This window comes from Sceloporus occidentalis, unplaced genomic scaffold (genome assembly GCF_023333645.1).
Source record: "Sceloporus occidentalis isolate IW3139 unplaced genomic scaffold, rSceOcc1.0.p SCAF_14, whole genome shotgun sequence".
In the NCBI taxonomy this organism is placed as follows: Eukaryota; Metazoa; Chordata; class Lepidosauria; order Squamata; family Phrynosomatidae; genus Sceloporus; species Sceloporus occidentalis.
The window spans coordinates 15,728,885-15,747,263 of NW_028316994.1; the positions used below are offsets into that span (position 1 = coordinate 15,728,885).

Sequence of the window (18,379 nt, forward strand, 5' to 3'; positions counted from 1 at the left end):
ACTTTTGCAGATTTGATTATTTGCAGATTTGATTAATATTATCTCTCTTGGAATTTCTAGGTCCTCCAGCAAGACTCTATGGCCAACGCTGGCCAGAGGTTGTGCTGGAGAACCTAGAGGTTCCTAGAAAGAACACTTCTTTGGGCATCTGTAGGTCTTCCAGTGCAATTTTATGGTCAGCTTCCAATGGATGTTGACCATAGCGTTGCGCTGAAGGACCTAGAGATTCCTAGAAAAGTATTCTTTTAGGATTGAAAGAAATAGTGGGGGGGGGGGGGGGTTGGTGGTTTTTCCACTTTCACAGAGGTCCAGTGTCCCCAAACCCAGCAAATGTGGAGGGCCCACTGAAGTCATGGATGTCAATGTCTTCCACAAGAGCTTTTTTTTAGTGAATACTTACCCATTGAAAATGGGTGTGTGTGTGTGTGTGTGTGTGTGTGTGTGTGTGTGTGTGTGTGTGATATAACTGATGCTGATAACAGGTAATACTCTGTATTGCACACACACCACACACTGCCCACCCTAAGTGCTCTTGTGTCTCCCTCCATCTTCAGAGTTGATTTTCTCCAGGCCTTTTTTCTTTTCCTTCCCTGGCTGAGCATCCCGGTTTATTTGACCTGACTCAGGTCCCTGGTGGGAGCCAAGCCATCCGTCCAGGATGCAGAATAATAAATCACAGGGAGGAACGGCTAGAGTACCCAGGGACAGTCTGACTGACTCAGCACCAACTGGTCCCAGAATGCCATTTTGGGTTGTGACAATAGTATCCATTTCCCAACCATCTTTCCTGGCCTTCTGCAACAGGATCTGAGAAGAAAGGTGGCTGGGAATGGCCGAGGGGGAGACATTTCTGTACCCTTGCAAATCTGGAAGCCTCTTTTTTTCACGCCATTCCCTAACCCAGATAGTGACTATATGCCTCGGAGAATGCACATGTTGTTGTCATTGTTTACCTTCAAGTCCCTTATAGAAAATGGCAAAATCAAGGTTTGCTTTTTGGGTTCTTTTTTTAAAGCAAGTTGTGGATGGTTGAAGGCACAATCCATGAAAGGACTGAGTGTACGTTTTTTTGGTTTCTTTTTGCTTTGTTTGGGTGTCTCTGTGTTCAGTTCCACTTCTCCCTGCCCCAGTTCTCTTCCAATTCTATGACCTACCTCAATGCATTTTGCTGCACAAGGCTTCAAAGAGGCAGCTCCTTCCATTCTTGAATTCCATGTACAGAAGCCAGCCTAATGGGCAATGCAACCTTGCTTCCGCACTTGTGATGGTATAGCTTCCTCCACTGCACCTAAGATGTTAAAGAGGTTATCTTTTCAGACTTCCACATTCACTGGGGTTAGGGGTGCAGGACCCCTGTGAAAGTGGGGAAACCACAAATAAAAAAACACATTTTTTAAACCTGAGAGAACACCTTGCTAGGAATCTCTAGGTCCTCCAGCACATGTCTGTGGTCAACATCCATTAGACGTTGACCACAGAATCATACTGGAGGACTTATAAATGCCTAGAGAAGTATTTTCTCTAGAAACCTCTAGGTCCTCCAGCGCAAGTCCATGATCAGAATCTCCTGGATGTTGACCATAGAATCACACTGTAGGACCAACAAATGCCTAGAGAGAGGTGTTCTCTCTAGCAATCTCTAGATCATCCAGCACAACATCTGGGGAATATTCGCCATAGAGTCATGCTGGAAGACCTAGACAGTAATAAGATCTGCAAAAGTCAAAGCCACAAATGCGGAGGGTCGCCTGTACAATTCCCAAAGACCTCCCCACAGCATGTCCCAGATATTCTGGGAGTTATAGTCCTAAAAGAGAAACTTCCAAACAGACTTTTTAAAGACAGGCAGCAGGCTAGCTTGGGAGAGGCAGAGAAGGCTCTGAATGCCACATGCCACCTATGTCCACCAATATGTGGTCACCATTTGCTGCCCTTAGCATCTGCCGCCTGCGGCACAACCTCACTCTATCTCATGAGAGGGACAACCCTTCTAATCTTCTTCTTGTTACCTTCCTCCTGCTCCTCTGTTTGTGTTTAATATGTCTCTTGACTAACCTGTTTTCCTGTTCCATTATATCCTCCTCATTCCTGACCCATGCTCAGGCGGTGCCATGTCCGAAGGGGTTGATTCTCAGCCGGTGGCCCTAGGAGCATCCCGCGTGGAGCTCCGGGTTTCCTGTTGGAGCCTCCCGGAGCGCGAAAGTGCTATCAGGCCGGACCCCTGCCTGGTGGTCCAGCTGCTCAGCGATGGACAGTGGAATGAGGTATGGGCATCCCCCCTCATTGCCCTCCTTTGGGCTGGATATTGTCATTGCTGTTATCGTTATGTTACCGCACTCTGTGTCTATGTGTGCCTTCAAATCGCCTGTCGACTTACGGTGACCCCATGAATTTCGTAGGGTTTTCTTTGACAAGGAATACACAGACATGGTTTTTCCACTCCCTTCCTCTGAAATATAGTCTGCCACCACCTAGTATTCATTGGTGGTCTCCCATCCAAGTACTAACCAGGATTGACCCTGCTTAGATTCCAAGATCAGATGGCATCTGGTGCCTTTTTAGAGCATTGTCTCTTGCACTGGAGGAAGGCTAGCTGGTTGAACACATACTGGTAAGGAGGGATGGGTTGAAAGGATACTCAAAAGACTAGTTGGGCATGGAGACACCGTTATCAGTAGGGTTGCCAGACTGAAGACTGGAGAAGGCTCTTGTTCCTTTAAAAAGTGTGTGTGTGTCTTCAGTTTTGCTGTTGACTTTCAGTGACCCCATGAATGACATAGGGTTTTCTTAGGCCAGGAATATTTAGAGGTGGTTTGGCCAGTTCCTTCCTCTGAAATATGGCCTACAGCCTCTGGTATCTGCTGGCAGTCTCCCATCTGATTACTAACCAGGGCTGACCCTGCTTAGCTTCCAAGTTCAGATGGGGTCTGATGCCTCTCTCACCCTCTGAGGAGGGCCATGCTAAACCTCCTCTCAACAAATTCTGCCAAGAAACCCCTGTGATAGGTTCTCCTTCTTCAACGTACACAACGTAAAGTGTGTGGGGAGGGAACCCACAATTTGCTGGTAGGAAAGTACTGGATGCATCATCCTTCAGTACTCCACTCATTAACATTGCAAAACTCCTTCAGTTGGTGCATCTGCCAGTCATTTAAGGTGGGTTTTGGTGGGGTTAGATTGGGAGAAGGATTGTAGCTATATCATTGTAGCTATGTCTCTCTTGCAGGATCTCAGCCATAGTAAATAAAAACAGCTCATCATCAAAAATCAGTGTGAAATAATGGTAGAATTGAATATTAAATATCCATTGAAATAAATATGTTTCTTGCCTAAAGGATGGCTTTAAAAAATCCTGTGCCCCCTCCTATGCGATCCATCATGGTGTAATGGTTTGAGTATCGCACCATGATTCTGCAGACCAGGGTTCGAATCACTGCTTGCTCATGGAAACGCACTGAGTGACTGTGGGCAAGTCATACTCTCTCAGCCTCAGAGGATGGCAACGGCCAACCTCTCTCTAAAAACACTTGGCATGAAAATCCCATGATTTTTGCCTTAGGGTTGCCATAAATCAGAAACTACTTGAAGGCACACAACAGCAAACCCTCTCCTTAAAGTCCTGACTGTCTCTACCCTCAACCCATCGCTCTGTCTCTCTCTTCCTTTCTAGGTTGGTCGCTCTGAAGTCCTCCGTGGATCCAAGAACCCCGTCTTTGCTCATGTCTTTGCCCTGGACTATTTCTTTGAAGAGATGCAGACCTTGCGATTTGAAGTTTTTGATGCTGACGGAGAGGATTCGGAGAACGTGGAATTTGACGATAGCAGCTGCGTCGGGGGAATTGAATGTAGTTTGGGTCAGGTAAGGCTGGTTATACAGTCGGCCCTCTGCATTTGCGGCTTTGACTTTTGAGGATCTGATTATTCTCAGATTTGATTAATATGTTCTCTCTAGGAATCTCTAGGTCCTCCAGCGCAACTCTCTAGATTCCTAGAGAAAATACTTCTCTGGGCATTTGTAGGTCCTCCGGCATCAAAATCAGTGAGAAATAATAGCAGAATTGCATATTAACAGCCCATAGAGATTCCTAGAGAGGTGTTCTTTTTATTATTTGTACAATTTTACATACATAAAATCACATATAAAACATAAACAAAAATTACTATCACACAATACATAACAGAACATATAAACACAAACAAACATCCATTCAACATACATTGACTTCCTGAACTCCATCCTGGTAAGATCTGTTACTGTTGTTACTGTTGATCACATTTTCCCACTTGTATATCATCTAAAACTTCCTCCACCTTCCCTCCTATGAGAAGTTGAATTATAATGTCTTTATATGACTACTAATAAGATTAATATTTCTTTTTTTAAAAAAATCCAAATTCATCTTGTAAAAAATTAATCAAAGGCTCTCAATCTTTTTCACATTTCTCCCATGATTCCCCTCTTGGAATAAAGTTTGTCAATTTTAACAAAATCTAACAGGTTTAGCAAGCATTCCTTAGCATCCTAGAGAAGTGTTCTGTCAGGTAAAATAAAAATAGTGGTTTTATTATTTGCAGTTTTTCCACTTTCACAGAGGTCTTGTGGCCCTAACCCCAGCGAATATGGGGCCCCCAGATTTCTCATATCTTCCCTTCTCCATCTATTGGGGTGGGCATCTGGTGCCCCTTAGGCAGCGGCATCACTGGGAGGTGCAGAGGGTATGCTAGTTGTTTGTGTCACACCAATTGCCTACTGGAACGTTTAGTGATAGATGGGAATTATGATATATGAGTAAATTTAGTTCCCAAAAAACTTACTAAGGATTCTGTATCGTGTGGTCTGGAAGGAGGCCAATGGATGGGGTGACACCATGAGTTAGTGCATTGGTTGACACCAGCCCTAGTGAAGCCACTGTCCATAGGCTGTATGTGTCCTTCAGCTTCATTTTAAGTGACCCATGGCACTATTTCAAAGGCTGTCGGCAAGCTGTCTCTTTCTGGGAAGCTGAAAGGTGGCAAGAAAGATGGTGATGGCAGAGAGAGGGTAGGAAAAGGCAGGGAATACTCCCTCCCACCTTAGGTTTTGCATGAGTCTCTGGCACATTTCCTCAAAGGGAATGTGGCCCTTGATAGAAAAAAGAAAGGATTCCTGGCCCCTGTAGCCTGACAAAAACAAACCAGGAGTTGCTACTGCAGGTGGAAGAATGTAACAAACGGTTCTGCTGGATTGGCACACAGGTGCGTTTAACCCAGTATCCTGTTTCCAAGAGGATTCAGCCTAGAAAGCTGGCAAGCAGAGCATGAAGCTAGTTGCTGTCTATCATCAGGTGTCTGGGGATACTGCTTGGTCATCTCAGGCTGCTGCTACACTGAAGAATTAATGCAGCTTGGCACCACTTTAAATGCCATGGCTCAATGCAATAGCATTCTGGGATTTGTAGTTTTAGTGAGATATTTAGACTTCTCTCTCAGAGATCTCTGGTGCCACAATGAACTACAAATGCCAAGACAGTTCAAGTGGTGTCAAACTGCATTAATTCTGCAATGTGGCAGCAACCCAATACAGGACAGGCGTGGTAACACATTTTGCCAGAAACTCAAACTGTGAGTTCCCTGCATACTCTCTATTGGAAAACCTTATTATTTGAAGTGGAAAAAACTTTCTACTTTAGGTTGCTTCATCTCCTTTCTTCATCCTTCCATGAGGACTAAAAACCTGGCTGATTTTCTCTAAGCTGAAAGTGAATATTTCCAGGGAGTAGGAATGCAAAGAATGTCAAATAATTTCTCATCCTCAGTGAAAAAGAGACAACATGACCCCACTGAGAAAATGATCAACTGACATCAGATTTTTCACATGGGGGGGAGGGGGAGTGTTTGCATGTACTTTTAGTGCAAAAGCGAGCTCTTTTTCTGTAGAAAGAATCCCCCCCTACATGAAAAGGTCATGAAATGCAAAAGAATATTTTAAAATATGCAAAACACTCATGCTTTCCCCCAGCGCAAAAACATTTTTGGAAATTATTCTTGCATGCATTTTTTTTCCTTTTTGGAAAACTTACCTCCCAACAAGTGGTCCAACAATTCAGTAGGTTTTAAATCTAAGACAATAATAATAATAATAATAATAATAATAATAATAATAATTTCTATACCGCCCTTCTTCAAATCAGGGCGGTGCACAACAAGATCATACAGTACAATACACAATATACAAAAACCATATCACAATAAAAAGCCTAGACATATTAAAAACATTACAAACTCATGCCAGTCTATTGTGCTGGCAGAGGAAGGGGGGGAGGTGAATTAACATTCTGGGGGGGGGGAATATTCAGGGGTAGGCCTGCTCAAATAAATAGGTTTTCAACCCCTTCTTGAATTGGGGTAGGGAGGTGGCTGCGCGGAGCTCTGTGGGCAGCGAGTTCCAGAGGCTGGGGGCCGAGATCGTAAAGGCCCTCCTAGAGGTAGAAGCTAGCCTAGCCACCGGAACTTTTAAAAGTTGCTGCCCAGATGATCTGAGAGTGCGGGGCGAATTATATGGGGAGAGGCGGTCCATCAGATACCCTGGGCCCAAGCCATTTAGGGCTTTATAGGTAACGACCAACACCTTGTATTGCGCCCGGAAGCGAATAGGCAGCCAGTGCAACTCTTTAAGCACTGGTGTTATGTGACTGGCCCTAGATGTATTAGTGACCAGTCAGGCTGCCATATTCTGCACTAATTGCAGCTTCCGGGTATGGTACAAGGGTTGCCCCATGTAGAGCGCATTGCAGAAATCCAAGCGAGAGGTTACCAGAGCGTGTACAACAGTTTCAAGGTCCCCCTGGCCCAGGTAGGGACGCAGCTGGCGTATTCGCCGAAGCTGATAACAGGTGTTCCTGACTGTCGCATCCACTTGAGATGTAAGGTGGAGCGACGAGTCAAGGAGCACCCCCAAGCTGCGTACAGAGTCCTTCACGGGGAGCGTGACCCCGTTCAGGACAGGTGGAATTACCGCCATCCCTGGACCAGGAGAACCTATCACAAGTACTTCCGTTTTCTCTGGATTCAGGCTGAGTCTGTTTTCCCTCATCCAGCCCATTACCGACTCCAGACAGGCCACGAGAGGAGAGATGCCATCCCTAGTCACTGCATCAGTCGGAGGCATAGAGAAAACTATTTGGGTGTCATCAGCGTACTGATAACCCTGCGCCCCATGACTCCGGATGATCTCTCCCAGCGGTTTCATGTAAATGTTAAAGAGCATAGGAGACAGAATGGCTCCTTGAGGGACCCCAGATGTTAGGGGTCTCCTGTCGGAGCACATGTCTCCCAGCTGCATCATCTGGAACCTCCCAGAGAGGTAGGACCGGAACCACTGGAGCGCAGTGCCCCCGATCCCCACCTCCACCAGGCGCTCCAGAAGGATACCATGGTCTATGGTATCGAAAGCCACTGAGATGTCCAAGAGCACTAACAGGGACACGCTACCCCTGTCAATGCCCAGACGGAGATCATCGACCAAGGCGACCATGGCCGTCTCAACCCCGTAACCCACCCGAAAGCCGGTTTGAAAGGGGTCTAGATAATCCGTTTCATCCAGGATTGATTGGAGTTGGAGAGCAACCGCCCTCTCGATCACCTTCCCCAAAAATGGCAATAGCGAGACTGGCCGATAATTGTTATGCAACAGGGGGTCAAGGGAGGGCTTTTTTAACAAAGGTTTTACTATGGCCAATTTCAGATTAGATGGAAATTGCCCATCCCTCAAAGATGTATTAATAATCCGGTGTAACAATGAGGTCACAACCGGCCCCCCCTGTGCCGCTAGCCATGAGGGACAGGGATCGAGGGAGCATGTTGTCTTCCTAACACTCCGAAGGATCCTGTCCACATCCTCGGTACTAACAGACACGAACTGATCCAGTAAAACTAAGTCCACAGAGGCTCTGGATACATCTGCTCTCGGTTCTGCTCTAATGCTGGCTTCAAGACCTTCGCTTATCCAAGAGGTTTTATCCGCGAAGAAGTTGTTGAATTGGTCACAGCCGGCCTTAGAAGGTTCAAGGATCTGGTTCGGGGCAGGAGGGAGCTGAGTTAGCTCCCTCACAACCCTGAACAACTCTGCTGGACGCGACTCCGCAGACGCAATACGAGCACCATAGAACGAATTCTTAGCTGCCCAATATCTTGTCCTACATGCCAAAATACAAAGCTTGTCATCTTTTCAAGCGGAGAAGTGAGAATAATCTTTCTTTTTCCCCCTTTTTTCTTTCTTTCTGGTGTGTGCTTAATTCTACCCATTCTCTCTCCTTATGACTCCGCAGATTGTCTCCCAGACCAAGGTCACCAAAAATCTGGTGCTGACAAATGAAGAGATTGCAGAGGACTCAACAATCACGGTAGGCTAATCCATGGCGAAGTTGAATGGGGTTGTCTCCCTCCTTATCTGGAATTCTGAAATATTCCGAAAACCAAAGCTTCTTTCATGGATGCCTAAGATAATGACACCTTTGCTTTCTGATGGTTCAGTGTACACAAACTTCATTTCATGCACAAAATTATTTAAAATATTGTATAAAATAAACTTCAGGCTATGTGTATAATAAGGTATATATGTGAAACAGAAATGAAGTTTGTGATTACACTTGGGTCCCTCACCAAGATATCTCATTTATATATATATATATATATATATATATATATATATCACATGCAAATACATGTATTCCAGAATTCAACAAAAAAATCTAAAATCTGAAACCATCCTCATTTTGGATGCGGGAGACTAAGGAGCTCAACAGACTGCTCCTTTTCACACCAGATCGGGGCTGTAGCAACCGCACGCCACAACCCCAATCTCTCTTTTCCATGGTGCAAAAAGGAGCTGCAAAAAGCATCTCTTTTTTGTGCCCTGGAAAAGCTGCCATAGCTGCCAGCACATGGCTTTATGGCACGCCTTTAGCACTGTGTCATGTAGATGCAACGTTAGAGGAGCTCCATGATGCTACACTCTGTATGGAGCACCGCGTGGCATCACGGTGTCATGGGGGCAGAGTCAGGGTGTGCATCATAATAATAATAATAATAATATGTTTTATTTATAGACCGCTATTCCGCAATGATCATAGCGGTGTACAGTAAAAATCTTAATGCAATACAAATACAAGGTGACAAAGGAGGGAGAAGTCTCGTCCTTCAGGCAGTCCCTGATGTTGCTGGGTCTGCCTGATGACTCCCTCTGAGGCCGAGATGACAGTTGAGGAGGGAGGGGCCTCTTCCTTCAGACAGTCCCTGATGTTACTGGGTCTGCCTGATCGCTCCCTCTGAGGCCGAGATGACAGTTGAGGAGGGAGGGGCCTCTTCCTTCAGGCAGTCCAAGATGTTGCTGGTCTGCCTGATGGCTCCCTCTGAGGCCGAGATGACAGTTGAGGAGGGAGGGGCCTCTTCCTTCAGGCAGTCCAAGATGTTGCTGGTCTGCCTGATGGCTCCCTCTGAGGCCGAGATGACAGTTGAGGAGGGAGGGGCCTCTTCCTTCAGGCAGTCCAAGATGTTGCTGGTCTGCCTGATGGCTCCCTCTGAGGCCGAGATGACAGTTGAGGAGGGAGGGGCCTCTTCCTTCAGGCAGTCCTCGATGTTGCTGGGTCTGCCTGATGGCTCCCTCTGAGGCCGAGATGACAGTTGAGGAGGGAGGGGCCTCTTCCTTCAGGCAGTCCAAGATGTTGCTGGGTCTGCCTGATGGCTCCCTCTGAGGCCGAGATGACAGTTGAGGAGGGAGGGGCCTCTTCCTTCAGGCAGTCCCTGATGTTGCTGGGTCTGCCTGATGACTCCCTCTGAGGCCGAGATGACAGTTGAGGAGGGAGGGGCCTCTTCCTTCAGGCAGTCCCTGATGTTGCTGGGTCTGCCTGATGACTCCCTCTGAGGCCGAGGTGACAGTTGAGGAGGGAGGGGCCTCTTCCTTCAGGCAGTCCAAGATGTTGCTGGTCTGCCTGATGGCTCCCTCTGAGGCCGAGATGACAGTTGAGGAGGGAGGGGCCTCTTCCTTCAGGCAGTCCAAGATGTTGCTGGTCTGCCTGATGGCTCCCTCTGAGGCCGAGATGACAGTTGAGGAGGGAGGGGCCTCTTCCTTCAGGCAGTCCCTGATGTTGCTGGGTCTGCCTGATGACTCCCTCTGAGGCCGAGGTGACAGTTGAGGAGGGAGGGGCCTCTTCCTTCAGGCAGTCCAAGATGTTGCTGGTCTGCCTGATGGCTCCCTCTGAGGCCGAGATGACAGTTGAGGAGGGAGGGGCCTCTTCCTTCAGGCAGTCCTCGATGTTGTGAATGATCATGTGAATGCCACGCTCCAATTCAGCCCCCAGGTTGGCCTTAATAGCTGGTCTGTCAACCCCCTCAGTCTATACTGAAAGTTGTAGTAAAACAAAAAGTAGTACTTTCGAGCTCTTTTCTGAAATTGAAAGCTGCCAGGTGTCAGTGTGAACACATTTTGAGCTTCCAAAATCATTTTTAGAGACTCCTGGCCAAAAGGATGCTTCAAGCATGTGCAGAGTGATATTGTGCTGCTGAGTTGCCATGTGACTGAGATTAAGGCATAGGGTTTTTATTTAAGGTATCATGCTTGCTATCCTACTGGCCTTCCTTGCAAGGTTTGTTATAAGGGCAGTGATTACGGCCCCATTCAGACTCACCTATTTGCGCTGGATGGCACTGGGCAGAATTGGGTCCCCCCTCCCAAATCCCTCCAGAAGCACGTACCCACTAATAATTTACCTCAATCAGGGTAATTAAACCCTGAATGCCCTTGCAGCTCTTGCGGAGAGTTCTCATTTGCGAAACCGGTTTAAAATGAAGGCGCCTTTGCTGTCAGTCAAATTCAGGTCCACTTTCATCAAGCTGACGTTTCCTACAGCAATTGGGCAATTGGAAATGTGCTTCCCCCTTCCTTTTAAAAAAAATAGGGGGCAGTATGCACATATTTTGTCAAATTTAAGAACCTCCAGGTGTGTGTGTGTGTGTGTGTGTGTGTTGTGTGTATTTGGGTCACTACAGATTATGGATATTCCCCTGCCTCCATTTTCAACCCCAAAATGTAATCCTATGCCATCTCTGCATCCTCCCTCCTTGCGACCCCAGAATGCCTCATACACATACAATAATAATAATAATAATAATAATAATAATAATAAATTGCTCACCCCAAATAGCATTTCTGCATCTTTTGCTTTCCCTCAGCCATTCTAGAATTCCTTACAGACACATACAGTAGCAAAAGCATTCTGTATCAATTTGCCAAATTGAAAGAGAAATATTTGTAACATTTGCATTGTAGCATTCACATATAAAAAATAATTTAGAAAAAAAGCCTTTTGCAAAGTGCTGGGATCAAGGAAATGAAAGGGAAAATAGCACAAGCAGACACACATTCTATCTATATATGTATCTACCTGTAGCAAAAAGCATGCGCATAGTCTGTCAAAAATTTTTAAAAATTAAAAGAGAGAGAAAGCTGCTTGCGAGAGCGGAGGCTTGCTCCGTTCCCTGCCCTAACTCTGACCTATCCAGAATTGACCCTTTCTCCGGCTCCTTCCTCCTCCTCCTCCTCCTCCTCCTTACCCCGATTCTGCCCTTGGCACTCCTGGCTCCATCCGTCACCCTGATTGCCCTTTCCATCCTTCCTCCGGCTCCTTCCTTCTCCTCCTCCTCCTCCGTCACCCAATGCTGCCCTCCATGACACCCTTCTTTCCCCCGGCTTCCTCCTCCTCCTCCTCCTCCTCCTCCAATGAAGGGGAGGAATGTTTGGTCCTCTGCCCTCCCTCTTACCTAAATCCCTCCCTTGAACTTGCCCTGATCATGATTGGGGACAAGTTCATATTCGCCGGACCCGGTTTTTTCCAAAAGATACAGCTTTTACTCCGCTTCCAAATGACCCGCACTAAGGTGCATTTGCCCTTGAATGGGTGTGAAAGCCTCAGATTTGCTTGTGGGAGATTCGGGGTGAATATGAACTTCCTGTTCTGATCCGGGGTAAAAGGTAGTCTGAATGGCCCCTTAGTATGCCAGGAGCTAATGGATGCTCAGAAAGTGTTGGAGGAATGCAATTCCTCTAGTGGCAAGAATTCGAGAGATTTATCTCATTTCAGAAATCCAAGAGGCTTTGCCACTAGCCCTCAAGAAGAGGAAACTTTTCCCATTAGGGTTGTGTGTGTGTGTGTGTGTGTGTGTGAATTTTGCGGTTGCATTTACTTATCTGAGTCCTTTCTTCTGGTAGATCGAGGCTGTGGAGGTGTCCAGAACAAACGAATTTGTCCAACTACAGTTCCATGGGGAAGAACTAGATGACAAGGTAGAGAAAAGCATTGGTCTGAGAGAAAGATCTGGTTATAGTGCTTAACAGAAATATTTTGTTTTGAGGAAGAGAGCTGTGGAAGCAGAAAGCTTGCAGTAGCTTGCGCTGTGATTGTATTTGATCCCAAAAAAAGCCATATTATCTCACTAATTAAAAGGCAGATAATTCAGACGGAGCTGGTAGCAGGATGTGGCTATGAAAGAAATCAGGGACTCAGCAAAAGACCCCAAACCTTTCTGTCTAAGGCATGGGATATGTCAGGTCGTCTCATGAGATATCCTGATCTATTATGCAGAATCTCCCTTCTGTTTGAAGTGATTTGAAGTTCAAACACCAAACATTTCATCAGGATTTTATATGTCCATTGTCTTGAGTGTTGTCTGCACTGGCTAAGTTATTTCAGGGGCAACCTGCAGTATCCTAGTCCCAGAACTGTGCCAATCACCACCCGTTACCCTGGTCCTTCCTTCTGACACTGGGCAACTGTTCGCATGTATGTATGTCCTGGTGTGCCACATTAAAAAGACTTACCAGAGCAAAATATGGTGATGACAGTCAACTCCATTCCCACACTGTCCCTGCAAGTTGCTCTGTAAGAGTGAGTTATTCTGAAGTTAGAGTGAAGTGACAGTGACAGTGCCAGCCGGCTTGCAGGGATGGCATGGGGTAGGAGCTGCCCATCGTTCACTGAAAATGGTACCAGAGGATTCATAAAATCATAGAATCATAGAGTTGGAAGAGACCGCAAGGGCCATCCAGTCCAATCCCCTGCCATGCAGGAAATCCAAATCAAAGCATCCCCAACAGATGGCCATCCAGCCTCCGTTTGAAGACCTCCAAGGAGGGAGACTCCACTACACTCCTAGGAAGTGTGTTCCACCGTCGGATTCAGGTGGAATTCAAGACCAGAATACTCCGGAGGCAGCCTGGAATACTGTGACAAATGTAGACAACCACTAATCTATCCTGAAGTTTTATGGCAGCATTTCTTCTGAGGGGTTTTGCTATTGTCTTCCCATTGGGCTGAGAGAATGTGACTTGCCCAAGGTCACCCAGTGAGTTTCCATTGCCAAACAGGGATTCAGAGCCTGGTCTCCTAGAGTCCTAGTCCAACACTCAAACCCCAAAACTCAACTTGAATTATGAGACATACAGAGAGTGTAAGAGCTTTACAGTGTGGTGTAGCGAGTTGAGTATTGGGCTGCGACTCTGGAGACTAGGATTCAAAACCTGACTCAGCCATGAAACCAACTGGGTTACCTTAGGCAAGTCACACACTCTCAGCCTCAGAGGATGTTATTGGCAACCTCTCTCTGACTAAACTTAGCAAGAAAAACCTATGATAGAGTCACCATAAACAGAAATGACTTGAAGGCACACTACAACAGCAATAACCCCATCCACACTGGGAGACCGTGGGCAAGTCACACACTCTCAGCCTCAGGGGAAGGCAATGGTGAGCCACCTCTGAGCAAATCTTGCCAAGAATTCCCCTTGATAGGTTTGTCTTTGGATTGGCATAAGTCAGAAACTTGAAGGCACATAACAGCAAGAGGGGAGGAAATGGTTATATCTTTGTTGCCAAAAGTCTTTCCTGGTTTTCAGGAAATCTGGATTAACTTTCCACTCTTATAGAAGCCCTTGGCAGTGTGCTTGCGTCTGTGCCGTACCGTATAATGTTCTGATACTTGAACTGGTTTCTTATTCCCTTTAGGATTTCTTCAGCAAATCTGACCCCTTCCTGGAAATATACAAGATCAATGCAAATGAGACAGGGCACCTGGTTTGGAGGACAGAGGTAAGAGCATTGTGAGCTGCACACTGTCAGTAGTGGAGGGCTGCAGGAGAAGAGGAGGGTGAAATTTTCAAAATGGAAGGAAGGATGATGTTGGTTCTCAGGACCAGAGGGAGATCAGCTGAAGACAAAGAGGGGCAATGGCACCAATGGCACCATGTTGAATGGAAGCTAGTGGGAAGTGGTTGCAAAATTACAAAAATGAAAATTCTACTCTGATCTTGAAGCTGGAAAAGTTTCTTTTTTTGTACTACAACTTCCAGACCCCACTTTCCGCCCACCAAAGCCAGTATAGGTGTCTCCTCCAATCTTTGTTCCACTCAAACTTTGGACTGTTTGTTTTGTGACGGACCAACGAATGGATTAATGGATTTTGCTTCAAAAATTGCACACGTTGCAAAACAACAGAAGCAACAACAACACAAAAAAGCTAAGCCATGAGGTTTTTTTCTACCTCTCATCTGGTCTGCTGTGTAGTAGCAAAGAAAGTCATCATATAGTATATTTACGTCTTTTGTTTCTTAAAAGAGACTGTATGTGACATCAACGCTGTAGAAATAACACAGTTTGACACCACTTTTCATTGTCATGCTCTATCCTACAGAATACTGAGATTTGTAATTTTGTGAGGCACTAGCATACTCTGGCTGTGAAGGCTAAGGCCCTTGTAAAATTACAAATGTCAGGATTCTGTAGGATGGAGATACAGCACTTAAAGTGGTGTCAAACTGCATTATTTCTTACAGCAGGGGTAGGCAACCTGCGGCCCGGCGAGGCCTTGGGACCGGCCCCAGCCCAGTCCTGCCGCCGATTGCCGCCGGGGCCTTTGGGGGGCAATTGTCTATAGAAGCCTCAGAAACATGCATTTATATTAACATTTTTTTAAAAAATCAGCAAATTTTTTCACGTGTTCTCCATTTTTTTAAAAAAAGTGTCTTCCATTTGAAAATTTTGTCCTACATTTGTCCTGGTTTATTTATATATTTAATTTTTTAAAAAAATTATTTAATTATTTATTTTTTGGCTTCAGCCCCCCAGTTGTCTGAGGGACAGCAACCCGGCCCCCGGCTCAAAAAGATTGCCTACCCCTGTCTTACAGTGTAGATGCACCCCATGTAATAAATGTGTTTTCGGAACTTTCCTACATATGGAAAAGGCAGGGGCCTGGTCTGTCTTGCTGCAGAGGGCATATTGCAGGTCCAGTGCCACTACCCAAAAGGTCCTGCTTCTTCTTGTTGTTAACTGCCCTCAAGTCTACCCCGACTCATGGCAATCCTATGAATGAGGCATCTCCAAGACCCCCTGTCCTCCACTGCTCTTCCCAGATCCTACAAATTCATACCTTTGACCTTCCTAAATGAGTCTATCCATCCAGCATGCAGCCTTCCTCTCTTTCTACTACCTTCTACCTATCCTAGCATTATTTTCTTTTCCAATCAGTTGTGCCTTCTCACAATGTGGCCAAAGTACAACATCCTCAATTTGATCATCTTAGCTTCCAAAGAAAGTTCAGTTCAAAGATCTTTTCAAGTATTTGTTTGTCTTTTTGGGTGTCCACGGTATCCACAGAATTCTTCTCCATTTCTATCCACTTTCTTCCTGTCCAACTTTCACATCAGTACATGGCGATGAGGAATACTATGGCTTGTATGATTCTGCCATGCTTATATATCTTTGCTCTTTAGGATCTTGTCTAATTCTTTCATGGATGCCCTTCTGATTTCCTGACTGCAGTCTCCATTCTGATCAATGTTTGCTCCAAGATCCCTATGCCTTACACTAAGCCAAACAGGGGTGTAAAGAGGGAGGAAGGCAGAGGGACCAGCGTGACATAATGCATTGGGTAAATTTCCTTTGGATTGAATGCCTACCATCTCCCTGTTTTGGTCTTTGCTTTCTCATCTTGCATCAGGTAGTGAAGAACAACCTGAGTCCCCAGTGGGAACCATTTCGTGTCTCCTTGCAGTCTTTGTGCAGCTGTGATCCTGACAAGACCATCAGGGTAAGCTTTTACTGGGGGAGAATGGGATGCTCAAGGGATAGGAAGGAAACTGGGACCAGAGCAGGGAAACGTTACTTTGTGGGATACAACACCAAGGATTCCTGAGCATGGCTGCTAAGCATGATGGTCTTGGAATTTTGCAAGCTGCAGCCCCCAAAGATAGCATTTATAAACTCTATAAACTCTGGCCACACACAATTTGGAGGACTTTGGGGGTTTTGCAGGTGTGTGTATGCGTGAACATTTCCACAATCACCGCAGAATCCAAAGTTTTTACCGGAGTATCTGTGAATATCCACAAGGATACACATTATCAAACATATGATTGTCCGTCTGCTTTGCATGGATTCAGATGGCTGCGCATTTTTGGCAGAGGAAGGGTGAATAGCTGCAAATAGACATGAATTTGCACATGAAAGTGAAGACAATTAAACGTCGATATGAATCCACAGCAATTTGCATAATACACTTAGGTGTAGACTAGTCCATTGGGTCACAGCAGTTAAAACAGCATCAAACTGCATAAAATCTGCAGTGTGGGTATAGCCTAGGTATGCCTACAATTGAACTGTGCTTTACATGTCAGAGCCTTGGTGGTAAGATTGGTCCATATTGCTAAGGAATTACAGATGGGCTCACTCCCTTGTGGTTTCAAACCCTGCCCTTAAGCCCTGGAGCATGTCTGACCCATATTTCCTGTATTGTCTTTCCCTTTTCCTAGTGTGTCATTTATGATCACGACTCGAGTGGAAAACATGACTACATTGGTGAGTTCAGCACCAACTTCCAGGAAATGCTGCAAGCCTCCACAGGAGATGAGGTAGTTTAAATGGCAATACGGGAAAGCATTGAGATGACATGGGGAGGGAAAGGAGACATGGAAAAGCAAGTAAGACCAAACATAGACTGCATCTGCACTGGCAAATTAATGCAGTTTGGCACTGTTTTAACTGCCATCAATCAGTGCTATGAAATTCTGGGATTTGTACTTTTGTGATATATTTAGCCTTCTCTGTCAGAGAGCTCTACACATCCCAGAATCGCATAGCATTGAGACATGCTACTTAAAGCAGTGTCAGACTGCATTGTTTCTGCAGTGCTTTCAGGACAGATTGTATTCTTGCCTTTTACCAAGGGATGGTTCCTTCTTTTAAATAAGAGTTAAGACACAGTTCTTACATTGATCCATGGATGAGTTGACCAGAGTTTTTGGGTCAATTTTTTGACCTAAATTTCTAGACTTATACATGAGTATATACAGTAGATTAGATGAAGCTGGTTGGGGATTCTTAGTCCAAAAAAGGTTTTTTAAAATGTTCAAAATTCTAACTAGATGGGCCTTTGGTCTGACCTATCAGGATTCTTTTTCCATTCTTTTGTGTTCTGGGGAGTGTCGTAACTTGTGGCATAGTCAACCTCATTCCATGTTTTTCCTCACTAGGTGAAATGGGAATGCATTAATCATAAATATCAAGAAAAAAAGAAGCACTACAAGAACTCCGGGTACATTGTTCTCACTCAGTGCAAGGTGAGCCACATGGAGTCAGCTGCTTAGAGGACATAATTATTGTATGCACAGTCCAGATAATCCCAAAAATAAATGAAAAAATATCATGTGATGTTCTTAAATTGGTAAATGGTTGCTTAATTTTGAGTGGTTAAACCCTTTGGTTATAGGACTCCTGGATTTGTAGCTGCCTGGTACCAAGCATGTCAGAAGATGCTTATTTTAAGCATCAAATTCCTTACAAGGTGCGCATAAGGATTTTGACAGTTTAGCTCATGGAGTAAAGATACTAAATGGAGCATTGGTACCTTTGATAGAGGAATATGCAGGGGTGAAGTGGTAAACTTGTATGTATGCTCTTTGTGCCAAGGAGAAAAGAAAGGTGTTGCATCTAGTAGGAATATTCTCTAGTCAGCATGCTTACTGTCCATATTGGCTAGGGGATTCTGGAAGGTGTAGTCCCCAAAAAGGAACTGTTCCAAGCTCTGGTTAAACCAGAGTTGGATAACTGCGGTCCTCCTGATATCTTGAACTCTAGTTCCTATAATGCCTCCCCATTGACATTGACTATGCTGGCTATGCCTATTGTGAGTTTTAGGCCAAAAACATTTGGATAGTCAACCATTTGTCTACTTTTGGATGAGATCAAACTGTCCACTGACATGTGGGAGAGGGAGGCAGATGGGAGAGTGAATTTGATATTTTTGGATATATGTTCAAAAATTAGAAAAGAAAAAAACCAAAGATGGGTGG

At 45.3% G+C, this 18,379-nt stretch overlaps 1 protein-coding gene across 1 annotated transcript in view; it reads left to right on the plus strand.

Moving 5' to 3' along the window:
* The window catches only part of CPNE6 (copine 6), a 29,971-nt gene that overhangs the window by 7,031 nt on the left and 4,561 nt on the right, over nucleotides 1–18,379 (plus strand). The window contains exons 2-9 of the mRNA XM_089479870.1: nucleotides 2,104–2,264; nucleotides 3,671–3,859; nucleotides 8,307–8,381; nucleotides 12,245–12,319; nucleotides 14,037–14,120; nucleotides 16,030–16,119; nucleotides 16,841–16,939; nucleotides 17,561–17,647. Of these exons, the coding sequence (XP_089335996.1) occupies nucleotides 2,112–2,264; nucleotides 3,671–3,859; nucleotides 8,307–8,381; nucleotides 12,245–12,319; nucleotides 14,037–14,120; nucleotides 16,030–16,119; nucleotides 16,841–16,939; nucleotides 17,561–17,647 (852 nt within the window). The 5' untranslated portion in view covers nucleotides 2,104–2,111. The remainder of the gene's footprint in view (nucleotides 1–2,103; nucleotides 2,265–3,670; nucleotides 3,860–8,306; nucleotides 8,382–12,244; nucleotides 12,320–14,036; nucleotides 14,121–16,029; nucleotides 16,120–16,840; nucleotides 16,940–17,560; nucleotides 17,648–18,379) is intronic.